Raw genomic sequence first — 26,141 nt, 5'->3', positions numbered from 1 at the left:
CTCTCTGTAGACATGTAAGACTACTTTTCAAAAATAACATATTTATTGATTTCTTTTTTCTGTTCGGTCTTCTGCCTTCTACTTTACTATATACTGACTGTGGTATCACTTCAAAATAGTGTTTGTTTGATCTCTTTTAAGATTTTTAAGCTGCTGAACACCATATAATTTTAGGGACAGGCCTATATAGGACCTCACCATTCACCTTACAGTCTTTTGAATAACAAAACAACCTCAATTGAGATTAAAGGGAAAAAATAACCTTTCTACAAAGAAACAATCTTATTTCAAACGCTCGATGCAGATTACGAATCTCGTTTCAGCAAGATTTCCTACTTTCAATAAGACCGCCTCTTAACTTTCAACCAATCAGATCAAATTTATTTTCGAGCATGCGCGCATCTTGCAGATCCAGCAGACGATGGCCTCAAGACGACAGACGTGGGGCAACAGTAAGAATATTTTATGTTTTAACTGCCTGTTAATAATTTAACGAGCACGACATCAACAACTGTAAAAATATTCAGCATGCATTATATGTAGCAAATGATGACATTTAGGCTACAACAACGACACGACCATAACAAGCCGTTGGTCCGATAGCACTTAACATTCTGATGTCAAACGTGTTTTTGGCCCAGTTCACGAACTAGGAAAGTATAGACTGGTTGCATGTTGAGTCTTAATTATCTAACTTTTCAATCTTTGTTGAACTTAAATATATAGTCTCAGTCTAGGCCTATTCAAAAGTTTATTCGAAGAAACCAATGGTTATTTGCGTTTCTGTTTTGTCATGCATGTCTCATTTGACTTATTCATTAATTTGGTTGAATTCTTGATAATCTATCTAAATAGGATAGGCTAGATATCCACACACTCCATAGGAATCAACATGGAACTCGGACGGAGGGAGAGAAAGCAGAAACATTATGTTCGAAAAAGAATAATCACCGAAAATGAAGAATTCTTGGAAGGAACCAGCACTGCGAAAATGCATTCTTTTGATGCGAACCACCAGAGTCAACATTACGTACAAAATGTGCACAGAGGGAGAAAAGATGCCCAAACAAAGCCGTATTCAAAACAGCAAAAAGTGGACAAGCACTTTAAACAGTCTAAAACAAGTAATCAAAGAAAGGATAATAGTTGGTTGACGTGTATTGTACAAAAGTAGTAATGGGCATTTGGGTATATATAGCTGTTCTCGACCATGGTAGCTCTAAATTAAAAGACTAATTGTCACATTGTCTTCCAGGCTCTGTTGGTTTAGATGTGAATATTAATAAAAATATATTTTCTTCCGGCCATGTAAGGGACAAACGTTGAAGGCCTTGAATTGACCTGCACTAGACCATTCAGCATAGTTCATTCAAGTTTAACTCAGTCAAATAAAATGGTTTTCTATAGTTCTTTAGAACACATGTAAGCAGGATTGTTCTATTTCTGTTGTAGATAAGTACAAATGTTTCTTAATTTAATACTACAGCCCAAAGGACAGGGATGGCAGGTAGAGAAAGAGGCAGTGTTCTTCAGCCCACTTTCACACTATCACTTGTGGAACCATCACTAGTAGAAAGAAGAAGATTTAACATCAAAACAAAGCTGATCACATCCTCAGATACATGTTTTACTAGGGTAAATATCTGAACCCATGGATACATTTCTCAGAAATTACTGATTAAGTAACAAAAATAGTAAATATAGTAGATCCTCTGCCTAATCAGAAGTTAAAAGGAATTAATTTATGTCATAGTTTGTGGATGGAGTATTAAACATATTTTTTCTTTAATTATGGATTGGTTTTGAAGATGATGTAATATTATTGTTGGGATATCTGCATGTTTTGTGAAGTTTAAATATGTGCCCAAATTTAAAATAAAATGAATTTGTTGAAACTATGGACTTGTCTAAAAGTGTCCAGTGCTACACACTGTATAGCTTAACTAGGAGTGTAGGTATTGTGTGTATTTTAAATTCAAATTCAAATCATGCTTCACTTCCAGCTTGAAGAACAAGAAATAAACCAGAGAGCAGAGGTGTATGCACTGACAACTTTGGCAGAAACTGAGTTCTACATCCTACCAGAGAATGTCAACAATGAGGAATCTCATTCCGCCAGTGGTGGAAATTCCCACATGTCACAAGGAGCAGAATCCACCAAGGAAAGAGCAAAGAGAAAACGCAGATCTTACAGTAATATTGACTGCTTTGTTACACAGTCAAGGAAGGAAGATGGCTGTGGAGATCGTCACTTTCTTCCAGCAGGTATACTATTTTATAACAGTGTTCATAGGCGTCGATAAAATTTGTAACTTGTTATTGATGTATACAGTTCATAATCCTTTTTTTTGTCCTGCATGTCTTTCACATTTTCTGAAGCAAGTTTAGTTTCATCATATTTTTTTTACAATAATTACCATATTAGTAACAAGTTGTTTGATATTTAGGACAGAAATATTCATGATGTTTAAACATTAAACATTATAAAGTTTTGCAAAATACTGTGAAGGCTAGTTCATCATTAAGCCTAATTCTTAGATTTTTATTCAATTTTTCAAAATATGAGGCAGGAGGCATTTTATTTTACATATTTCTATTTTAAACAAACTGTTCAAGACATCTGACAACTGTCCACTGAAGTGACTGATATGTAGCATGATTAAAAAGGGAGATCATTCTATGTTCTATGGATATACAGCTTTATTACAATGAATGTGACATTTTGGTGAAGAGATTGACACTTTTATCAAGCAAGTGCTGTACAGAAATGTCAAGTTAGTAGGAAGGTTATATACATGTCATGTGGATAACTGATGTTTAAGTAGGAAGGTGAGCTCCCTTGGTCATCATACCAACTTCTCAAAGCCACTTAAAGAAGTCATGAAGCATGATTGTTTGGAAGGACAAGGATTATAGTGTACTTCATCAAGTAAACAGAAGGGAACACTCACTGAAATTTTCTTCATGTGTAGGTACAATATAATGTTACAAGGCAGGATTTGGGGTAGTAAGATGGGTGGGGATGAAAATCCCAAACTTAACTACTTAATTTCATGTATTTTTTTCCAATTTGTAATGACCTGTTGCTTTTTGTTTCACCTTTATGTAGATGTTGGCTCATGTTCTAGGTACAAAACTACTGAAACCTCCCAGAAAGCTGGTGGAGCTTGTGGCTGAGGCCATTGATCAGAGTCCAGATGGTCTTTTACAAGTCCAACAGATCTATGCTGTTTTACAGTATGTATTAACCTTGTTCTTCACAGCACATTTCTGTCCAGCAAAAAGGCAATGCGCATCTTTCTGAGTGTTCCCAAGTTTAGACCAATAAATTTCTTTCTTTGTAAAACTAACTACAGACTATTAAATATTTGGTTATGATAAATGATATTTTCCAAAATTATAAAGAATAAATTCATGGAGACCCTACTCCAAAGCTGATTTGCCTGAAGCCAAGATAGAGATGGTAACACAGTGGTGTCACAGTCAGGTGAGCTTATAGTCTTCACAAGGCACCTGACCGCCTCCGTGGTCTTGTGGTAGAGCGGAAGGTCCAGGGTTCGATCCCGGGCCGCGTCATACAAAAAGACGTTTAAAGATTGTACTTGTTGTTACCCTGTCTGGCGCTCGGCATTAAGGGGCTAAAACAAGGACTGGTCGGCTCGGAGTCAGTATACTGTGTCTGAGTGGGGTATTCATGTTAAACTGCGGCATGGTATCTCAGTGAGCTAGCACTATAAATCGGCATCAGTCCGGACTAGTACAAGCAGCCACACACACACATACACGTGCATGCACGTCGCTATATAAGTGCAATAATCTTGGACGCGACGTTAAACCCCATTTCACCTCACCTGACAAGGCACCTAACCATACCAAAAAGTACTTGAATTGCCATGCTTAATATATTTCATTTGTTTCAGCGGATGTATCTAAAATTTGTTTAAAAAAGATATGTTTAACCCAACCTTTCCCTGGTCCCACCCAAAATCGGGGATGAATTACACCCATCCAGGATGATTTTTAGAGTTAAATAAAATCAGCAATGAAAGATATTTACCGCAGTTAGAATCAGCAAGTCTAAAAGATCTATGAAGCATAAAGTCTTTCCTGTCAGAGATCATATGCATTAGTAATCCCAAAACTATATGATGCATTACCGGTGTATGCTAGCAAGTCCGAGAATGATAATATTTTGATTTAGCTGGCAGATGTCATATCTTCAACATCTTTGTTTCAGAAACAAATTTCCTTACTTCCGGTTCATTGATAAACCTGCCATTAACAGTTGGAGGGTAAGTTCTGCATGTTAATATACCTGGACATTATATTCTCTAAAACTGAACCTTTATGAGCATGATGTAATATGCTAGTTGAAAATCATTGGTTGATATCAGTAATAAACACACTAGCTCCCAGTTACCATCAAACTTATGCAGTTCCTGATAGGTAACACAGTTCAAACTGTACATGTACAGTATGTAATTGAACATTTTCTGCTTATGCTCTCTTGAGAGAGTGAGTTTAATTAATGAAACTATTGTGGCACAAATTGCATGTATTGTTTTGTTTCCAGAGTTCAATTCGCCATGCTCTGTACCAGAAGTGGTTCCGAAAGATTCGCTTTTCAACAGAAGCGATAAGCACAAAAGGTTGTTTCTGGGCCATAAACCGCTCCCTTGCTCCCAATGAATGGATTGTACCCTACAACCCAGGTTAGTCATTTCTTTAGGAGTACTAAAGTTCCTTTTTTTATAATGAATATAGGTATATTATTAGATACTCAATACATCGAGATATACACTTCAATCATTTGACATTAGTTTTGTATATTTACCAGACCATTACATGATCTCTCGAACACCTAAGCCCAAATCCACAACACCCTTTTTGGACATGCTGCAAGAACCAAGTGTTGAAGATGAACATCTCAAGGTAAATGTTTGCAACATTATTTCATTAAACTCTTGGCACAGCAAAGTGAAGTTGGCAACAGCAGAATAGATCTTGAAAACAATTACCACAGTTCCTAAGTTGTTCTAATGTATGTTAATGTTATTGTTACAAATTTTGGATAAAACAATCTGTGCCATAACATTGTGAATCTATGAGCCCAAAATCACCAGACATCACTTTCAGTAGATTGTAACTTGTTAATAAAGCAACTTTTATTGGCTGAGCCTACCAAGTCACTCAAATCTCAGACTTATATCTATATAACAGGCTGATAATAAAGGATATTTTTAGGTTCTTATACATAGAGCTGTTATGTTCACCTGCAATAATGTAGTTGAGATTGTCTTTCTCAAGAGGAAAGTGAATTATTGTTATTGTTACTTAAATAAGTGAGTTAGTTGAGTTAAATGTAGAGATTTGAACAGCTAAACTTGTGAGAAAAGTCAAATGTGATGCATTGTGTAGTTGTTTACCACTTTGGTAAAATCAATGAGCTCGAGCACTGAAACCAAGTATCATAATCAGGGTGATTCAAATCCATTACCAGCCTATCCTGGCATAAGTGAGGGATGTCCCTAGTGAACTCAAATGCTTTGAAACCTGAGGACAGTGAAATGATCCATCTTTCTCCAACAGGATGTAATTCAGATAGCCAAGGAATATGGTATCAGCTTCCCGGAGTGTATTGCGGAGGCCAAAGGAGAGTTCCAGTCTCTCCAGGTTCTCAATGTCCCTTCCCCTGTCCGAGATCCAGACCCCATCTTGGTGGCATGTGTACCAGAGAGATCAGCTAACACACCCAAGGCTGTAGCATTCCAAACATGCTTTGATACTGATGAAGGTAAGCCTCAGTTCTCTGGTCACCAGATTTATGGACACTTGTATCACTGGTGTTTTGAACTTTTATTAATACACAGTGCAGCAATAATCTATTACCAAGCAGCCAATATTTGGATTAAAACCTTTACATATTAAGAAGGCTGGGGAAAGATGTACCTGGATACTGACCCTTTATGACTATAAAAATCAGTTTCCGATTGCATCGCTATACCATAATGTGGCTTTTTTCTTGATATATCTTGCATGAAACACTTCCAAAAATAGATCACAGGGCTGACAATGAAGTTATCAAAAACTGAAAACAAGTTCTCTCATGATTTATTTCATGAGTTCTTTTCTCAATCATTATATTCAACATTTTATTAAATGCCTGATGTCAACAATGACAGGATTTGATGAACTGCCCTTGAAGTTGACTCCTCTGAAGATAAGCCCAGTGACTGGCAACACCTCTGACGGCAACACCAACTCCTGCTGCACATCCCCCAATGACAGCTCTCTACTTGCCTGGACTTCCCTCAGTTTTGATGACCTGCCAAACCTCTTCTCTCCATCATTCAGCAACCACCCCTATGGCATGCCAGTCTTCCCTGATCATTAAATCTAGATCAATCTATCACAAAATAAGTTGCAGTCATATCTAGTACTGTATCACACCTCGATAGATTCACTTAACATTCAATCAAATGTGGCCATGTGTGAGCTACACACACTATATTTACTTCATGTAATTATCAATATGAAATAAATGTCATCCTAAACATTTCTTTCTAGAGCAGAGAGAGTATTATAGTGTCATATGCTTGTCATTGCTGGACACTTTTTATCACTTGAGTGGAGCCAATATGTCTTATTATAAACAACACTGCCGATTAATGTGTCAGATGGCATGCTACTCTTGAAATGAAAATGTATATATCAAAGCGATTCTTACTAACATGTCTGATGATGTTGGTTTTTAGTTAATTCCGAACGTGTTTTTTTCCATCCATCCGTATCTTTGCCTAGACAATTGATCATTATATACATAGGTGAGCTCTTATTTTGTACATGCATGTGTATGTATGTTATTTGGGAGTCATTATTTTTTCTGTATTTAAATTAGAAGTAAAATGGTCATCAAATGTATTTTTTTAAATATATTTTTTTTATGTAGGCAGTGCCTGTGAAACATGAATATATTTTGGTAGCTTTGCATGTTTTACAAAATTACCAAGTAAAAAATGGTCCACCCCAATGATAATTTTATAGGAATTACATGTGCTACATGTAATGTAATACATTACTGAAGAATATTATCAATGAAGTGTAATAACTTCATGAATCTAATGATATTTTTCTGGCATTTGTGTTGTGTATTGATTATTTTCATAATACATGTACATGCATATTTCTTAGTCATAATAAGTTTGACATTTTTAAAAAATAAACTTTCCTTATACCTGTATACTGAGTTTTGAAAGTGTCATTACATGTATTTTGCTTGGAAAAAGAAAAAGAAAAACAGGGTCTATCAAAATATTTTAATAAACAGTGATATAGAAAACGTTGATCATAGATAATGCTGCAGCTGTCGTAGAGCAAGAATTTTGCTTGACATTGACATAATTATCATTGTGGACAAATATAATAGCTATCCAGATGCTTTTGGACGACTATGACAATGTGGTTCCTAAAAATGTTTACTCAATAACAAATAACAGATCCATCAACATATCAACGCCATGATCAATTCTTAATGAAGACAACACACAGGCTCACAACACAGTATTCAGAAGTAATCAGATGGTGCCAAGATTTCATATCACTGATACTGTGGCATTCATATGGTCCACTCCACGCTCTCATGTATCACAAATTTCTTAGGCCTTCTCCAAGATAACAGTGATTCCCTGCCCACCTCCAATACAGGCACTTCCAAGAGCAAACCTTGCATTTTTCCTCCTGTAATTAAAGGATAAATTTATAAAACCTAAACATGTCAACACTCCTGTTTACCACATCATACTTAACACTACATTGGACTGTCTCTTTCTTAACCTAAATTTACAAATGATATTGAATCAACATCATCAAGATTGCTCTGAATTGTAAATTGTGGACTTTAATGTGTGGACAAGGGATTTTTCACCCCAGTAAGTTCTAGATCACCAAGTGATACAATTTTTACTCTCACCCTTATAATACTTGTACATGGCATTCTTACATCACTATTTTGGAATTTCCTAACTGGACCATTAAGGTTTAAACCTTATGGCTAACTTTCAAGGATATTAATCTATGATATAGTAAATTTTTGAAGTTGTAGATTTATACACTTATCCTATCTCACACTATACATTTCTTCTTTCTAATTTCAATCTTTATGTGGAGAACGTGCTTGAACAAAGTTTCCAGCTTCTAGTTCTAAAACATTTCACCCGAACACATCTCAGTATCACCATGGTCACCACTCCATCAACTGGGTCATGCACTGTAATCCCATGCCACATGATCACCTGACTACCCCTGTCACTTCATTCTCTTGCCTGGAGATGACAGGCTAGCGGAGCTGTGATGCAGTGATAGTCGGGAGGGCATATAGCATGTGAGATAGGATAAGTATCTAAATATACAATTCAATGAAATATTTACAAATTCTTAAACTTATCCTATCTCACACTATGCATTTATCCCATGGTTGGACAGTGGGGCACAGATACCCTAGCCTGTAGAAACAACAACCGTGAGACAAACACACAGAAGCTGGTGCTTAACAGTGATACGAATATAATAATCTATAACACGGCCTCATGTCAAAAAGACAAGAACTCGTAGTGGGTAAAATTACCATAACAGGCAAAGTGATCCCTTAACACTAGTCAGAAAGTGGTATGAAGAGTCTCTTGCGGGCACACTGAAGTGGTCATTTGCCCTTGAGGTAAATGCCGAGCGTTCTAACTGGGTACAGCGAGATGTCTTCATGTTCATCTGGGCTCAGGATAAATGCCTGAGGGGATGGTGAACAAACGGTCTGGCTCTCCTGGAAGCTGATTCTTCGCTATGAAGGCCCAGAAAACCTTTCTGTCCTGTCATCTCTTAAACTGCACCCTGGTAACATCATGTGCGTGGATCTCACTTATTCCTCAGCAAGTGGTTCATACTCGGCAGACGTCAAATGGCAGGGGATGAAGATCCCAAGTGGGCTTCCGCAATCGTTACCACTGATCAGCCAGCTTGAAGGACCAAATGAGGCACTGTGGTTCAGCAACCGTGGAGATCTTCGATCTGGTTGTAGTGGAGAAGACTTAGTCTGTACGATTGGTATGATTTGGGACGGAAGTTCCCCGTCACATAGCTGATGCAAGTCACTTAGAGTATGAGTTGCCTAGCTTGGCTGACTCACCAATGTCCTTGGAAGCAGTGAAGGTGACAGAACGCATGGTGGAAGACTTGTAACCATGTTAGCTATGATGACCATGGCCTCGGCCATGAAAAGATCTCAGCACCTCCTGGAAGTCTCGCTGTAAAGGGAAGAACTGTGGTCGACTTCGGTCCCTCTTTTGTTGGTCCTCCAGGTGCGGTCTCTGAAGCCAGAGTAGGTCCATGGATACCTTGAGATGTGTGTCCCCCTTAACACCAAGGACGACTTCCTGAATCCTGGCAGCAAACAGGTACTGGGTAGACAAAGGAAGCTGCTATAAACATGCCTTGAAGTTGTCATCCCACTGACAGTGGTGGAGGACACACCGATGGCGGAGAGCTGTGATGTGGTGATACCCTTAAACTTCTCTTGTATCAGCGTAACGGAACCTCTAGTTAATGCGTCTTCTGAGAACTTGGCATGGGACATAGACGTAACGATGGCTTCCGTTGCCAACAGGATGTATGAAATACGAGTGAACATGAGAGCCTGTACGTCTAAGTTGAATCAAAGAGTTTGAAGTCAATCTCGGAAACATAGGAAAGTGTAGAAAAGGCCTTGTCCAAATGACTAGCGGCATCAGACAGGATGAGCCTGGGAGGCAGTGTGATGGCTGAAGAACTGGTGTTGGGTACGACGATAGCTGGTCATCCGTTGAAGTACTGTGCTGAAAGTTGATCCAGAATCTAAGGTAGGAAAATCACTGGATAGTCGTTATCGAAGCTCCTGTAGATGTGGTGGGGGAAGGCTGACGATCCAAGATGACATCAGGCGATGCAGTAAAAGAATCCAGGTTGAACAGAATTGGATCAAGGAGGAGTGGACAAGGGAGAGTCGAAGCGGCACGTTGAGGCACTATCGGCTGACCGGAACGGTGCTGTAGGGCAGAAGTCATGTCCAGAGACGAAGTACGAGTCTGGTCATGATGGTCCCAATGAGGTAGACAAAGGCAGAGGAGGTGGAGCTGACACAGCTAAAGGGAGCTTGCGCAGGAACCGAAGATGGAGATGGCTATGTGGATCTACTTGGAGAACGTTGATCCATACGAGTGTCCACTGGAGATGAGCTTTGATGTGAAGGAGTGGCTCAACAATCCTCTTGTTGACCGGACCCATGGACCAATCACTGGGAGGTGCGAAACGATAGAAGTCGGCCCAAGAGCGATAGTCAGGATAAGGGTAGACAAGCATAGGATGATACAGATCCAGATGGGGGGGAGGATCCCAGCCATGTAGACTATCCTCGTATTCACTTAGTCAAAGATGATCCCAGGATGAAGGCGGAAAGTCTTGTTGCTCAGGGTTTGAGTCATAGGAGCGGAAACGAACCTGAAGATGCTGACGATCCGAATAACTTGTAGAAGGAGAGCGATACTGAGCTGATGATCGATCTGCATTATAGGAATCATCGTTTGAATGATGGTGAACTTCAGGAGTAATACGTGACGAATCAGTAGCACCACTGCGATGTCGATTCGTAGAGCAATGATCCTGAGAAGGTCGATCCCAAGAGTGATCCGTAGATCCGGAACATTGAGCCTCCGATGAGTGATCAGGAGAGGGTCAATATCCTGGAACAGCGACTCCTAGAGGAAGCCAGCCGATTTTTATCAGAGTTGTGAGTTCGATCCTCAGACAACTGACCCGGGATGAAGCTGAAACCAGTACCGTCGACTTGGGAGGGACTGAGTCTCGAGTCGAAGAAGTCAGGTCCGCGACAACAGGAACATCACCTGATGAGCGACTGGCTGTCGAAGCTGTCTTGTACAAGCGGTCCTTATAGAGAACCATGCGAGCTGCTGGTTGCTCCAACGTAGGCATAGACACGGTCGCACTGGGGACAGGCAGCTGGGCCGACTTGGTGGGAACATCGTCAGTGAGGAAGCTGTCTGAAACACCAATATCTTACACTGACAAGGAGGGTATGGTTGACGTTGGAGGAGGTTTCATGTTGGACCTGATGGAGGGGACAGCTGGCTTGGTGTCCCATTTGGGCTTCATAGCAGAGAAAGGCCCATGCCCCAAGTCATTGGACTTCCTCCGGCACACAGCAGAGATCATGAGGATCCACAGTGGAGAAAATACGGCGGCATTTTAAACAAGCCGGGTGTTGATCACGTTCTGTACCCATCCTCTCTCAAATTAGTGTTGTAAATGTATTTACAATCAGGAGGTAGCCTTCGCCAAAAAACAGGGAAATGTATTCTCTAAAACCCAATACACGTCTCCACAGGGTGGTGATGAGAAAAAGCATTAGGTTGCAGGGATAGTAGGTGATCGTATCGTGTAAAGTCACAACGCACGGGATTACAGTGCGTGACCCAATTGATGGGGTGGTGACCATGGTGATGCTGAGATGTGTTAGGGTGAAATATGTTTAGAAGCTGGAAACTTTGTTTAAGCATGTTTCCAAATGAGGATCAAAAGAAGGAAGAAGTACATTGATTGAGATAGGATAAGTTTAAAAATTTGTTACATGTCAGTTATCAAAAATGTTAACAATAACTTGTCCACCTCTACATAAATAATAGCCTGGCGATATCACTTTGCATGCTATCTTGTTACATAAGATCTTCCCTTAACAAGAAAACTTTTCTTCCTATCTTTATTTATTACTTCTGAATCAATCAAATATATTGAAGGCTTGCTCGGATGAGGCTGTCTATAGATTTTGCAATGAGAAGGGGGAGTTTCATTGATTGTTGATTACAAGCTAAGATGGTGATAAGAGAGGCAGAAATGATGACATCCCTTTCGAAACAAAGCGATGACGGCAGATGGGTCCAAATATATACATATATTCAAATAAAATGGAGACATGACACACATTAAAATTGAGGATAAAGACTGTCAAACAGCTTACCCCAACTCGTGTGCAAGATGAGCTGTTATCCTGGCTCCAGAGGCTCCAAGAGGGTGTCCCAGGGCTATTGCTCCACCACAAGCATTGGTGATCTCTGGGTTCAATCCCAACTCCTTTATCACAGCCAGGGACTGGGCAGCAAAGGCTTCATTCACCTGAATCATGAAAGCTACACTATTAGTCTGTGCAAGCCCAAACTGTAGAATTTGGTGTATCATAAGGTAAGGTGAGGTGAGGTGAAATGGGGCTTAACGTTGCGTCCAAGATTATTACACTTATGTAGCAACGTGCATGCGTGTGTGTACAAGTTTCGACTGATGCCGATTTATAGTGCTAGCCCACTGAGATACCATGCCTCAGTATAACATGAACTCAGACACAGTATACTGACTCTGAGTCAACCAGTCCTTGTTTTTGCCCCCTTTATGCCGAGCACCAATCTGTGGTTTGAAAGGGAGCTAATTCTTGTTGACTATTCAAACCTAAACGCACTTGTAGATAATATGTACAACTCAAAACAATTGTATCACGAATTACTTTTTTGTCAATAAGTAAATTTCTTGACTTTCAATTGGACAGATGTTTAGAAACTGCAGCAGAACTCACTCATATGAACATCGCAAAACTAGGTCATAGGCTCATTGACATTCATGAGTTATTCCTTTTTCCTGGAACAAGTTCCCGGATAAGTGTGAGGTCATATGCTTTTCCCATGTCTCAGTTCAATTCAAGTTTCGACATAATTTTCCTTTTCATAGAGAGAGGCCCTGATTTTATAAACTTATTATCAGCATTAAACCACTCAAGCAACCAAAGAACCCAAGAGGATGGACACATCACACTCAGCATGCTACAAATGCTGATTTTCTAAAATGTGGGACCACCTGAAGCCATCTTTTCAGAAACATAAAGTGGCACCACATTTGGGGAAAACTAATACAGTAAACAACGGTTAAAATGAACACGCTTATAACGAACTGACGGATATAAAGAACTTACTTTTTGGTCCCAACTATTTGCTGTAGTTATGCTGTATATATGCTTATAAAGAAACTATGGTTATAACGAACTAAATTTAGTAGACCCTTTGAGTTCGTTATAACCGTAGTTTACTGTATTCACAAGATTATTTCACAAGAAATGGTTTAAGTTTGCTGCAAGCTATGAATGGAAAGACGAAAATAAAATATATTTAAACATTTGCTTAAGAACACTGTTATGGATCAGATGGCAAATGAATATTTTGACCAACGACAATGTGCATCATGAATAATGCCATTTTTTGCAAATACGAACACAACAGAGATAACTTCAGATTGTAGAAATGGGGTTACAGATTATTTCCCTTATATAGCAATGTGTGTGTGTGTGGGGGGGGTTTGCTTGTTTTAGTCCCACCGAGATACCATGACATAGTTTAACATGGACACCACACTCTGACACATTATACTGACTCTGTACTGCCTAGTCCTTGTAGTATCCCCTAAACTGTGAATGCCAGGCAGGATAACAACCATCTTTTAACGTCAAGTGGTATGAGGACAGATTGTAATTAGGGTAACCTCCCTTTCTCAATATGAACCACCGATAATACATTTTTGCCCGTGTCAACTTTACAGACACTCTCAAAATGTCTGGGCATCAAATACTGATGAACACAATACACCAAAACCGTGATGTCCACAAAAGGCACACTATCAGCATTAGAAACTGGCACTAGTCCTGTAGTCCTTGCCAAACTGCCAAATAGTTACGGTATCATAAGGTCTAGTAGAAATTTGCCATTTTAATGGTCTTGCTATATGTTATCATTGTAAGGACTAGTGGCCTAAAACTGTTAGTTTCTACCGCTGACTATCAGTAACATATATCATGTATAGTCACTAGTCACACAGCCTGACAACTGATAAAATAACAAACAGTGTTGAAATTTAATCATTCGTCTCTAACAACCAGCTAAGCTTCGCTTTGGACTTATTCCAACCCAGAATGCCCGCAGGGATTTTCTGGCATGTGTACAACATGTTTGAACTTACCTCAGTGAGATCCATGTCTTTCAATTCCTTCCCTGCAGCCTTGAGAGCAGCCTTAGAGGATGGAACAGGACCTATACCCATAATATTGGGGTCACAACCTGCAACAGAACTCTTCACGCTCACATCCAAACTTACAACATGTACAAACTAGGTCGAAGTGTCCGCGTTGTTGGGCTCAACAGACGCTTTGAACTTGCTTTACAACATATTTCTGTTACAATCTCATATTTTACAGTTCAAATATTTGCAGGGGACAATGCAATTCAATTCACTGTGCTGAGTTGCATTCCTTAGCTGTGCCAGGATCTGTTGATCACGAGTCCAGTGCAAAACTGGCTAAGATCCTATGAAGTTTTTGTTTGTTTGTTTGTTTGTTTGATGTTTAACGCTGCCCTCAGCAACATTCCAGCTATTTTACGGAAGTCTGTAAATAATTGAGTTGGGACCAGACAATCCAGTGTTTGACATCATGAGCATCAATCTACACAGTAGAGAAACGATGACATGCATCAACCAAGTCAGCAAGCCTGACCACCCGTTCCCGTTAGTCGCCTCTTACAACAAGCATAGTCACTTTTTACAGCAAGCATGGGTTGCTGAAGACCTATTCTGACCCGAATCTTCACGGGTCTCCTATGGAATGTGGAGATCTACTGAGTACCTGAGATGCCGTAGGACACAAGGCGAGCCAGTGGGGTGAGGTTGTGTTTCTTCACAGCTGCCTCGCTTGCCAGGATCAGAGCTGCTGCTCCATCACACACACCCTGTAAGGAGAACATACTGTCATACTAGCGTCCATAACGAGCATTACCATACCGACTATGTATAAATATAAGATAGCTACACGATAAACCACAAAGAAGAAATAAATCACAATGAAGAACGAAGAATGGTTTATTTCATGATAAAACACTGTTCTATCGTGACATCATTTCTGGAGATTCGAACATGCACTCACAACTTGATGATGTCATAACTTGGACAACATTATTTTTGAGAGGGAGGTGTTGGGGGAGTTGTTCAGCATAGATGTAGCTGGGCAACGTAGATAAACGCAATGGCCGAACGATTGCATCCAAAAGTGGAGAAATAGGACAATCGGTATTGGGAGAAAAAGTACTGATAATCAACATGCAAATTATGAGAATATGCAAGAAAGACCAAATTTAACCCCCCTGTTCATGAAATAGACTTGTCTGACATTTGCGAGGACAGATTCTATTCAGGGAGTTATCATTATTTAAATACGGGTAAATATTTTTAAAGTTTGTACATTTTATTATCATCCTTAAAGAGGCCGTACATAATATTGATATTTCATATAAGAAATAAACATCACATGGAAGTTGTTTATCATACAATAAAACACTGCAGGGAAAATAAACCACAAGGGGCATGCATAAAAAATCTCCAGAAAAGTGTTGCAGTACTTGCAAAAAGAAAAGCAGCTCCTTCAATGACATTTTCTCAATGCTCCTTGAAATCTTTACCTACAACCATCCACTTCCATTCACTTTGAATTTGAGGAAACAAATACCCACTACAGCACAAGCTCTAACCTAAAATAACATGTCTGCAATTGGCTCAATAAGGAATGTAAAAACTTGATTAAAACTCACAGATGCATTTCCTGCAGATACTGTTCCATTCTTCTTGAAAACTGGGGGTAGTTTAGCCAGTGCAGCTGCAGGAGCGAGCCGTGGGTGCTCATCTCGCTCAAATATCTCCTCACCTGTGAGGACCAGAAGAACAGTATTCCAGTTATATCGCGGCGTGTCAGCTTCATGTGGGAGGAAAGCCCAAGGTGATGCAGGTCACATGCGTTTACCACTTCGGTGAAACCCAAGAGCACGGGTATGGTGCTGACAAACTTAGAAACATAATCGGGGCGAACCGGGATTCGAACCCACAATCATAGGTTTCTGGTGTGCCCAAGGGACGCAACTCTGCACAGCGAAATCGCGGCGCCTTCGACGACTGGGCCATCCGTGCCCCCGAGGACCAGAAGAAAATTATCTGATGTGTAAACATGGTCTGAGATCATTCAGACCAATTTTCAAATATACAAGGCAATTCATTCATATCTTACCACCTTAAGACCCTGCTTTATTAAGTGCCTCATCCTGTCCAGAAAAGAAAGATTCCAGTGTCCTTCAAATAACAAGTGTAGTAAAATCTAGATATTTTCTATATATGTATACTTATCCCGCATCACTCCTTATGCATTAAGGTCTTGCTGAAGAGGAAGTTGCTCCAACTGGTTGAGTGGGTAACCCTACATACCCATCACTGAAAACACTAAATTCAGCAAGAGATTTTTGTTATGACCAGTCACCAAGTAATCACCTTTCTTTCCTTTCACTTTCATGGGAACAGTTTCAGCCTTGAAAGCGCCCTCTTCAAAAGCTGAAAGAATCATCACATCAATTATGCAATGGTTAGTGAGTGAGTGAGTGAGTTGGGTTTAACACCTCTTTTAACAGTATTCCAGTTATATCACGGCGTGTCAGCTTAATATGGGAGCAAAGCCTGAAGTGATGCAAGTCTCAGACGTTTACCACTTCAGTGAAACCCACGAGCAGGGGTATAATGCTGACAAACCTAGAAACATAATCGGGGCAAACCGGGATTTGAACCCACAATCATAGGTTTCTGGCACGTCCAAGGGACGCAACTCTGCACAGCAAATCACGGTGCCTTAGACGACTGGGCCACCTGCAATTGTTAGTGGAGCAGCAGTCAGCTCATGGCTCCACGAGGACACATTTCATTAGGCCTGTTTAAACAGTAGGGATAAGGACCCTGTTTCATCCACTACTTTTGTGTGGTTTACTAAACATTTACAACTTGTGATGAAAATGAAGAGGTACATTGAAGGAGAATTCAACATTATTCTTTAAAAACATGTTCACGTTTTGGACTGATAACGTTCCCATATGGGCTAGTCTTCAGTTATAAACAGTTTTCCATAACTTTGAAATTAGACGAAATTAGACCAAATGAAAACATCAAAATAAAACATCACATGTACAAGAGTATCTTGTGGTTACAGTGGTCTAGAAAAATCATCAACATCACTAATACAGGGGTGAAATGCTCCATCTGACATTTATATTTCGCTAAATTGATCAGTCATAACTGATTCCAACATAATAAATCTAGAGTTCTCTCCCTTGTCCTTGACACAGAGTTTCCTGATATAAACTTTCTCTTCTGACAGTAGTCAATAATTCAAAGACAAAGAGTCAATAAATCAAAGGTTGAAACTGACCTCATTTCCAACCCCATACGACTTGTGATTTGGGTAAAATAAATCTCTTATGCAATGAGTGAAAAAATAATGGCCTAATACTCACATTCGTCACCACTCGCCCCTTTCTGTAACCTGCAAGAAGACTCTACCCCCTATTGATGACTGTTTGTGCGAAAATACGACAAACCAATCAGAATGGGCGTATGATTTCGAGTTCTTTGTCAAATAATCCCTCATAAATAATTTTTGATTTTACATATGTCTTGCATCTAAAAATATACCCAAGAAACAATTAAATGTGTTCAATGATACTGTATAATTCCGCATGTCCCGATGTGCTTTAAATTGCATCTGAAATATATATAATATATGGGGAAATATATGTGGACCATTACGCAATGAGTTGACAATTGTTTTAGGTATGCCTATTTGTGCTAAGATGGAACCCAGTCGCAAAAATGGCCACGAGAGGGGCACGAGTCGCTATTCGGCTTGTCCCGGAATAACACGAGTTGGTCACGAATGTAATACTCAGTTGAACAGCCTCTTATTTTGGAACAAGATATTCCACCACCACCACCCACCCTTCTGCCAGCGTGTCTGTGAGGCGAGAGCGAAGTTATCACAGTCCTCCCTGGAGATGTTGTACTTGACCGCCAGGTTCTCAGCCGTGATGCCCATGGGGGTCTTGATGTGCATGTCGGTCAGGCCTGCCCACAGCGTGTCCTCCAGCTGTGGAGGGAAATTAGCTTCTTCTCATGGGGACAGACTAAATCCAACATGGGACATTTCTTCATCAATGTGCTAACAAATATGAGGAAAAAGGATGAAATATATATTGTCAGTATTGATTTGGGCATCTTCCCGAGGCAAGAGAGGTAACTGACTATAAAAGTCCAGTTTCCATCCTTGCCGAACTAGGCTTGTATTATGGAGTTTTTTGGAGTATTTTGGCTGGACTTATAGTCAGTTAACTCTCTTGTAACGGGAAGATGTGATAAGGGTTGTATTTCCCCATAAGACTCTTGAAATAAATAACACTCATGATCAAAATGAAGTGAAAGGTTTCTTGGTGAAAAATGTTGAGGTGAAATGGTGTTTAACGTCGCATTCAAGATTATTGCACTTATATTGCGAGTCCAGACTAATGTTGAGTTTACAGTGCTGGCCCATTGAGATATCATGCTGCAATTTAACATGAATTCCCCCACTCAGACACAGTGTATTGACCAGTCCTTGTTTTAGCTCCTTAATGCCGAGTACCAGGTAGGGTACCATCTTTTAACATCTTTAGGTATCACGTGGCCGAGGATCAAACCCCCCACCATCTGCTCTCTGGGCAGACGCTCCACAAGACCACAGAGGTGATCATTTGTGAAAAAAAATGGTTTAACTGGCCTAAAAAAGTGCTAACCTGGATTCCAAATCTGTGCCATATTTGTAATAAAAGTATTGAAACTCAAAACTGATGCAGAACAAAAATGCTTATGTGAATTGTTCTAGAACATCTGTAATATTAGACTATAAAGATCCGTCTGCTCACCTTGATGTCTGAGCCAAGTTTGGTGCCGAAGCGGATGTTGCGAACAGCGTACGGAGCCTGAGTCATGTTCTCGGATCCCCCGACCAGCACAATGCTGCTCTCTCCCAGCTCTATCTCCTGTGCACACAACAGGTACACTGACATCAGTAACACAGTATGTACAGACTTTAGCTTATGCTGTCATCCATTCTTAGTGATGTGTGAGTGTACATTGACATCAGTAACACAGTATGTACAGACTTTAGCTTATGCTGTCATCCATTCTTACAAGTGAGTGTACATGGATTTATCCTCATTTTTTATGTTTTGGTCTGTGAATAAGATTGAACAAGCCCTACAGTTCCAGCGTTTTTATGTTTTTTCCGCCTTACGGTTATTTGACAAGTTTTTGTCTTTTCAAGGGGTTTGTTTATTGAGGTTTTCTGACATCTCAAGGTACACCCTCCTTCACACCATGCGATACAGATGCATTAAAATGTAATGAGGTATAAGTAAAAAATTTAGTAAAATCTAAATATCTTTTTTCATTCGTATACTTATCCTGCATTACTGCCTCTACGGGCCAACCCATAGCAGACCTGCCTCCCCACTATAGCTTCAGAAACCTTTGTTTGATAAGCTTGGGGGACAACAGTAATATGATTTGATTTGACGTCACATCCGGTCACATGACAGCGGCAATAGTCCTACAAAAAGCAGACTTGAGATGAAAGCAGCCTTTTCTTTTTACACCAAGAAACATCACTAGGTGCCGTCTCTTTTGATGTAAGGTAAGCAGTAAATGCATTCAGGAGTAATGCAGGATAAGTAAAAAATGATATGTATAATGTAATTCAGATGACGTATCATGTTCTTGTTTTATTAGTTATATTTTACAAAGGTCTTATTGAGTGTTAGTGTAAACATATAATAACTACTTGTCATCCAAATCACTGAATCACACCTGTAGCCTTGTCACGCTGTTCAGCAGTGCACATACATACTGCTACATTTGTTTGGCGTAACAGTTATTAAAGTAAACATTAAAGATAAGAAGATAAGAATCAATATTTTTTTCTTGGTGTGTGACTGTGATCAATACCAGTATCAGGAAGTAAAAAATCTCAATCCACCGTTGCACCAGTGTACGGTAGCCTACGGTCATAATGAACTCAAAGGAACCAGTAATTTTAGTTCGTTAAAACCGACGTTTGTTTTGGGCATATATACAGCATATATACAGATAATGGACAGGTCCAAACATACAATTTGTTTTATCCGTCAATTCATGTTCGTTATAAAGGTAGTTTACAGTATATCGTCCCACCACTGGCAACTATACCTGAGCTCCGTTAACGACAGCCTGGAAGCCAGACCCACACAGTCTGTTGACGGTCAGGGCCGGCACCTCCAGGGGCACACCCACTCGCAGCCCGATATGACGGGCGATATACGCTGCATCTGCTGAAGACTGCAACCAAATCACGAGGTCATTAATTCCAACTTTCTTATGTATAATAGAATATGGTGTATGTCATCAAGTACATCAAGTGAAGAAAAAAAGGCAATATGATTTTAGTCTGCAGGGTGTTTTATAATGAGTGAGTATGGTTTTGTGCCACTTTTAGCAATATTCCAGCAATATCACAGCAGGGGACACCGGAAAATGGGCTTCACACATTATACCCATGTGAGGAATTGAACCCCGGTCCTCGGCTTGACGAGCCAACGCATTAACCAGTAGGCTACCCCATCGCCTCTGTTTTATAATGAGGCAGTATATGGTGCCACTTGTTCCCTATTATCAAGCTCTTAAAGTGTGGAAGTCTTTTTTCTAAAACTGCTTACATGTAAGTAAATATTATTAAATGTAAACATACAGCTGTGAAGAATTATTTTTATATTTAGGATTCTTTTCACACCAGACAAAACACGAATTTTAAAAAAACTATCAGTCTGTGGAAAATTAGTGTGAGTGAGTAAATGATTTGGGTTTAACACCGCTTTTTACATTATTCCAGTTATATCATGGCGTGTTGGCTTAATGTGTGAAGAAAGCCCGAAATGATGCAGGTCTCCGACATTTACCTCTTCGGTGAAACCCACGAGCCCGGGCATGGGGTCTGCAAACCTAGAAACATAATCGAGGCGAACTGGGATTCAAACCCACGATCATAGGTTTCTGGCATGCCAAAGGGATGCAACTCTGCACAGCAAATCGCAGCCCCGTGCCCCCGTATAAAATTAGAAGTATCCACACGTGAGGCAGATCTACTCATCTTCACCAGCTGTTCATTCAAGTCACTTTCTAGTGTACATAAGTTAGTTATCAAGAAAAATTTATGTTTTACTGCAATCATTCTTGTAAGTGTGCCGCAATAAGCCTGTCCAAATACTCTTTCAAGTTGCCGCAACATTCGATTTTAATAAAACAATGCAAGGCAATAAAAAAATAATTAAAATTTGGAGCAGCGCATTGTCCTTTCTGTATCATTGGGAAACGCTGTTAGGAGCTGTAGTGACTTAGCCAAGTGCTTTTCTTATCACGTCATTCAATGGCCACATAATATATATTTATCCAATCACGAAAGGTATTGCATTGATTTGTTGTTATGGTTCATCTTTTCTAATCTTTCAAACTTATTGACCATGTTGACTTTTGCCATTGACTTATTACATTTCTTGGGTCTAAATCATCGACCTGTTCACAGATTTATTCGCATGTCAAAATCATTGCACCTGCCTGCCCAAACATACTAAGAAATAAGATTTTTCACAAATAAAGTACCTGAATAACATTTCCAAAGACAACAGAGTTGATGAGTTCAGGATTGACTCCGCCGGCTTCCAGAGCTCCCTGGGCTGCGATTGTGCCGAGGTCGGTCGACGTGAAATCCTTTAGTTTCCCTCCATACGTCCCGAAGGCTGTTCTCCTGGCAGCAACAATGAACACGCCCGACACACCTGCACATACCAAGGTCAGGGCAAATCATGATATTGACAAACATTCTGTGGGATGGGGATTTGTCAACCACGAGTGTACACAAAAATAGATTCTTACATCACTTAACCCTATATCTACTGAAGTTTAGAACCTCTCAACATGTATGTCTATTGTTTTCACAATACTCCACAACAACAAAATGCACAAGATGTTTGTTATCAGGAAATCACCCAATCATCATGATCATATTTTATCATACTGAGTATTTCAGTAATTTCAGGGCATGAAAGCTTAATGTGGGAGGATAGCCCAAACTGGTGCGGATCTCAAGGGAAGAGGAGGTAACTCTTGGTTGACTATTTGGCAATGTCTGTTTATCATGGTTGAGAGAGTCCAGTCGTTACATTATACCATTTATACCTTTTATCAAGTTTAAACATATGAGTCAAATGTAAAATTGCATCCAAATTGAAGTTAATGGTGGACTAAGCGGTTCTTACTGGAACTATATCATTGTCAAAGGCCTAAGACACATTATGTGGGTGTAAACTCAGGTCATTACTTGGGACAAGTTCCGTTAATTATATAAAAAGCAAACCCAACCCATTTTCATTAGTGGTCTGCAGAAGTTATGACTTTTGCACAGTGACATCCCTTTGCTGCTTGTTGACCAAACTCCTTCCCACTGCGTAACGTCTTTGTCACACTCTCAGTAACGTCAGTGTGGGAACGGACATTTCCAGAATCTTGAAATTTGCACTCTAACCCCAAATGTAGTGACGTTTATACTTTTGTTCATGTCTTTGGAAATGCCATCAAAGTTCATTTCTAAAAAGGTTACGACTGACCATATTACCCAGATGAATTTAACGTTTGGTTTGTTTGATCAGATTGGTTCGAGATAACAGACAAACAGAAAATCACCCATCTTCCCCCTTACATTTTTACTATACCAATTACATGATAATAGAAATGAAGTAGAAATTCAAATTGACAAACAAAGAAAATAATTTAGCTATGCCATTAAATCACTAGAGAATATAACATATGGGTCAGTTATTCTCTAACAAAAAAGTAAAGACACTAGACAATGATGACCATTTATGCAGAAAAAAACAGTTAAAAATACTGTATTCCACGTAATAAGCGCCCCGCTCTAATAAGTGCCCACGGCGATATTTGCTAATATATTGGCTAGTGAACAATCCCAATCAGCACCTCTTCCGATTGATCAATGTACGCAAGACTTATTTATTTGTGTATAATACGCACTCATGTGTTATATGCCCCCTTAATTATGGGCAATTAAATTCTGGGAAAATATATCTGTCGTATATAAACAGTCAGGCTGTCAGCATAAACTACAAAATTTATCCATCAACTCTGTTTTTTTCCACCAAAATAATATTCTAATAAGAGCCCCCTATTTCTAATTTTGAGAGCGCCCTGGGCGCTTATTACGTCAAATACGGTAACAACCTTGAGTGCGATACCCGAGATACTAAAAATTGTAATTTGTATAACCATGATAACTGAAGCAGTGCGCCTGATCACCAGGCACATGCTGTAGTGACGATGGGGATAATTATTGGTACAGTTAGTCCATGGGAAGCTTCTATATCCACTGTTTTGATTCCCTATACAGAAATTTACTGAAACTTATTCCACAGACAGAAATAAGCGCATTTGCTCATAGTTTCACAAAAATCAAAGTTATTGATCACATCTTCTCTTGTATCCACATTCAGCCGCTAAACGCACAGGCCGCAGACACCTAAACGAGTCTCCTGGTGGTAATGAAGGCCGGGAATCAACCAAGCGCTAACGGTGAAGTGACACCAATACACAGGATATTCAAAGTCCTTTTACATGCGCTTCAGTGACTTTGCCCACGTATGCTAAAAACCGGGTCCTGCAGTAGGAATTGAAAATCCACATCCCAAAGAGGCCACCCTGACTGTTGATACAACCAGCTTTGAACACGGAATATGTCATAAATCAAATGAAAAAGTGGCGATAACTGGTCGAGTATATAGTATTATAGATCTTTAGCAACAACATTTGAAAAATGTGTATTTCACAAATTAGCTGAGCAATGCTTATACTAACATTTAGTCTCTGAAATCTTATATTACACAATATCCTTCTTGACGATAGCTTAATTTAAAAAAATTCCCTATGCTGATTTCATTGAGCTAGCTAGAGCTGGCTAGACTTGCTTTTGTATGCGTTTCTAGATATATGTTTTTCATAAAATAAATATATTCCACAGTCATGGTGCAGACTAAGCAATGCTAAACATAGCCTCGAATAATGGATAATACATGAATAAGAGTGACAGTCTGTCTACACCAGACTTAGGCCCATAACAGAGGACAAGGAGTATAGAACGCATGCACAGTGCTGATACCGACACTTTGGACTCACTGACAGTCGAAGTGCAAAGTCCAACCTGCAGAACCGTCAGCATTTGAGCTTTTATTTACAGGTGATAGGAAAAAAAACTATTTCGGTTCATTGAAACACAAGTTGCAACACTTCAAAAAGCATATTGTTAGTGAAAAGAATATTGATTTATGTATGTTTGCAGAGGACAAATTGATAATAGCATTTCTTGTTAATTTTGATGAATAACAACATTGAGTGCGATACCCGAGATACTAAAAATTGTAATTTGTATTACCATGATAACTGAATCAGTGCGAGTGATCATCAGGCACATGCTGTAGTGACGATGGGGATAATTATTGGTACAGTGAGTGAGTGAGTTAATATTTAACGTCACATCGGCAATATTTCAGCCATATCGTGACGATATTGGTACAGTAAGTCCATGGGAAGGTTCTATATCCACTGTTTTGATTCCCCATACAGAAATCTACTGAAACTTATTCCACAGACAGAAATAAGCGCATTTGCTCGAAGTTTCACAAAAATCAAAGTTATTGATACAGCCAAATATGAACACAGAATATGTCATAAATAAAATGAAAAAGTGGCGATAACTGGTCGAGTATATAGTATTATAGATCTTCATCAACAACATTTAAAAAATGTTTATTTCACAAATAAGCTGAGTGAGTGAGTATTGTTTTACGCCGCTTTTAGCAATATTCCAGCAATATCACGGCGGGGGACACCAGAAATGGGCAAATTAGCTGAGCAATGCTTAGACTAACATTTAGTCTCTGAAATCTTATATTACACAACATTTGCACAATATCCTTCTTGACTCTAAAAATATTTTTTTTAAATTCCCTATGCTGATTTCATAGAGCTAGCTATGCTATCTAGACTTGCTTTTGTTTGCGTTTCTAGATAATAAAAGTTTCGTAAAATAAATGAATTCCACAGTCATGGTGCAGACTAAGCAATGCTAAACATAGCCTCGAATAATGGATAATACATGAATAAGAGTGACAGTCTGTCTACACCAGACTTAGGCCCATAACAGAGGACAAGGAGTATAGAACGCATGCACAGTGCTGATACCGACACTTTGGACTCACTGACAGTCAAAGTGCAAAGTCCAACCTGCAGAACCGTCAGTATTCATGGTATTTGAGCTTTTACTTACAGGTGATAGGAAAAAACCCTATTTCGTTTCATTGAAACACAAGTTGCAACACTTCAAAAAGCATATTGTTAGTGAAAAGGAAGCATCTGTTTAAGTGACATATTATCAATGAAATGCTCGAATGTCGAGAGCATGTTTTACGTGTTGCTTACCTCTGGACAGCGCCATGATGAACTTTGAACTCCAAGATTGTTCCATAGAGTTATGTCCCCTTGTGAAGTACACCGTGAACGCCTTTCGTTTGTCGGTAACACAGACCTAAGGCAAATATACCATACAATTCTCTTGTAAGACTGTGACAGTTTAACATAAAGATATTTTTCAGCTACATCTGCTGCAAAATGACATATCTTTTTGATTAAAACAATGAGCCTAAATATCTTTTATTTTAAAGAAAAACACTTTGCGACTACATTTTCTGGCAATTGTTTTTTTTCATGACATGACAAATTTTTATTAAACTTCAGGAACAATTTTTTTCCATCAAATTCCCCACCACCAAGCACATATAATCATTTTGATAATTATTAATATGTTATGCACTGAGAGATTGCTTCTGCATGATCTAGTTAATTCATAAACTGCTACTTATATACATTAACACATTTGACACACACCATGGAATTGAACTGCTTGAAAGAAGCTTGCTGTTCCTGCCTCATAATGTCAAATAACAAATAATAGGATAGCAGACTGTCCTCGACCAGCGAAAATGTCGGGGGGACTTACAATGTGAGTGAGTATGGTTTTA

General features: G+C 39.4%; 2 protein-coding genes across 3 annotated transcripts; one reads left to right on the top strand and one right to left on the bottom strand.

Moving 5' to 3' along the window:
* Nucleotides 1-402: 402 nt before the first annotated feature.
* On the top strand, nucleotides 403-7,159 carry LOC124140551. 2 transcript variants are annotated; one of them, XM_046508184.2, is made up of 10 exons: nucleotides 403-452; nucleotides 856-1,124; nucleotides 1,487-1,635; nucleotides 2,004-2,265; nucleotides 3,129-3,237; nucleotides 4,238-4,292; nucleotides 4,574-4,712; nucleotides 4,838-4,932; nucleotides 5,590-5,794; nucleotides 6,183-7,159. In XM_046508184.2, exons 2-10 carry the CDS (start codon nucleotides 893-895, stop codon nucleotides 6,392-6,394), a joined length of 1,458 nt encoding a protein of 485 aa, XP_046364140.2. In that variant the 5' UTR covers nucleotides 403-452; nucleotides 856-892; the 3' UTR covers nucleotides 6,395-7,159. The 2 variants fall into 2 exon arrangements, with proteins under 2 accessions (XP_046364140.2, XP_046364139.2); XM_046508183.2 differs by lacking the exon at nucleotides 403-452 and having other exon boundaries at nucleotides 459-1,124.
* Nucleotides 7,160-7,302: 143 nt separating this feature from the next.
* Nucleotides 7,303-25,604, bottom strand: LOC124140552 (3-ketoacyl-CoA thiolase, mitochondrial-like). Its single transcript, XM_048386121.1, has 11 exons — nucleotides 25,543-25,604; nucleotides 21,658-21,833; nucleotides 20,212-20,340; nucleotides 18,891-19,007; nucleotides 17,932-18,079; nucleotides 16,441-16,500; nucleotides 15,714-15,826; nucleotides 14,756-14,858; nucleotides 14,095-14,192; nucleotides 12,059-12,213; nucleotides 7,303-7,737 (listed from the first exon to the last, which is right to left on the bottom strand). The coding sequence occupies exons 1-11, from the start codon at nucleotides 25,586-25,588 to the stop codon at nucleotides 7,656-7,658; spliced, it is 1,227 nt and encodes a 408-aa protein (XP_048242078.1). The 5' UTR covers nucleotides 25,589-25,604; the 3' UTR covers nucleotides 7,303-7,655.
* Nucleotides 25,605-26,141: the final 537 nt, after the last annotated feature.

The sequence above is a fragment of the Haliotis rufescens genome, unplaced genomic scaffold, assembly GCF_023055435.1.
Source record: "Haliotis rufescens isolate VD_foot unplaced genomic scaffold, xgHalRufe1.0.p SCAF_6, whole genome shotgun sequence".
NCBI lineage: Eukaryota > Metazoa > Mollusca > Gastropoda > Lepetellida > Haliotidae > Haliotis > Haliotis rufescens.
This window is presented reverse-complemented; position numbering and strand designations above follow the sequence as displayed.

Bases quoted from the DNA above. Each gene is read 5' to 3' on its own strand.
- LOC124140551 (XM_046508184.2), top strand. From the start codon at position 893: ATGGAACTCGGACGGAGGGAGAGAAAGCAGAAACATTATGTTCGAAAA. The intron at 2,266-3,128 runs GTATACTATTTT...CTCATGTTCTAG, and splicing joins TCGTCACTTTCTTCCAGCAG to GTACAAAACTACTGAAACCT. The intron at 4,713-4,837 runs GTTAGTCATTTC...TATATTTACCAG, and splicing joins GATTGTACCCTACAACCCAG to ACCATTACATGATCTCTCGA.
- LOC124140552 (XM_048386121.1), bottom strand. From the start codon at position 25,588: ATGGAACAATCTTGGAGTTCAAAGTTCATCATGGCGCTGTCCAGAG. The intron at 21,834-25,542 runs GTAAGCAACACG...TGGTATGTGCAG, and splicing joins CATCATGGCGCTGTCCAGAG to GTGTGTCGGGCGTGTTCATT. The intron at 12,214-14,094 runs GTAAGTTCAAAC...TTCATGATTCAG, and splicing joins AAGACATGGATCTCACTGAG to GTGAATGAAGCCTTTGCTGC.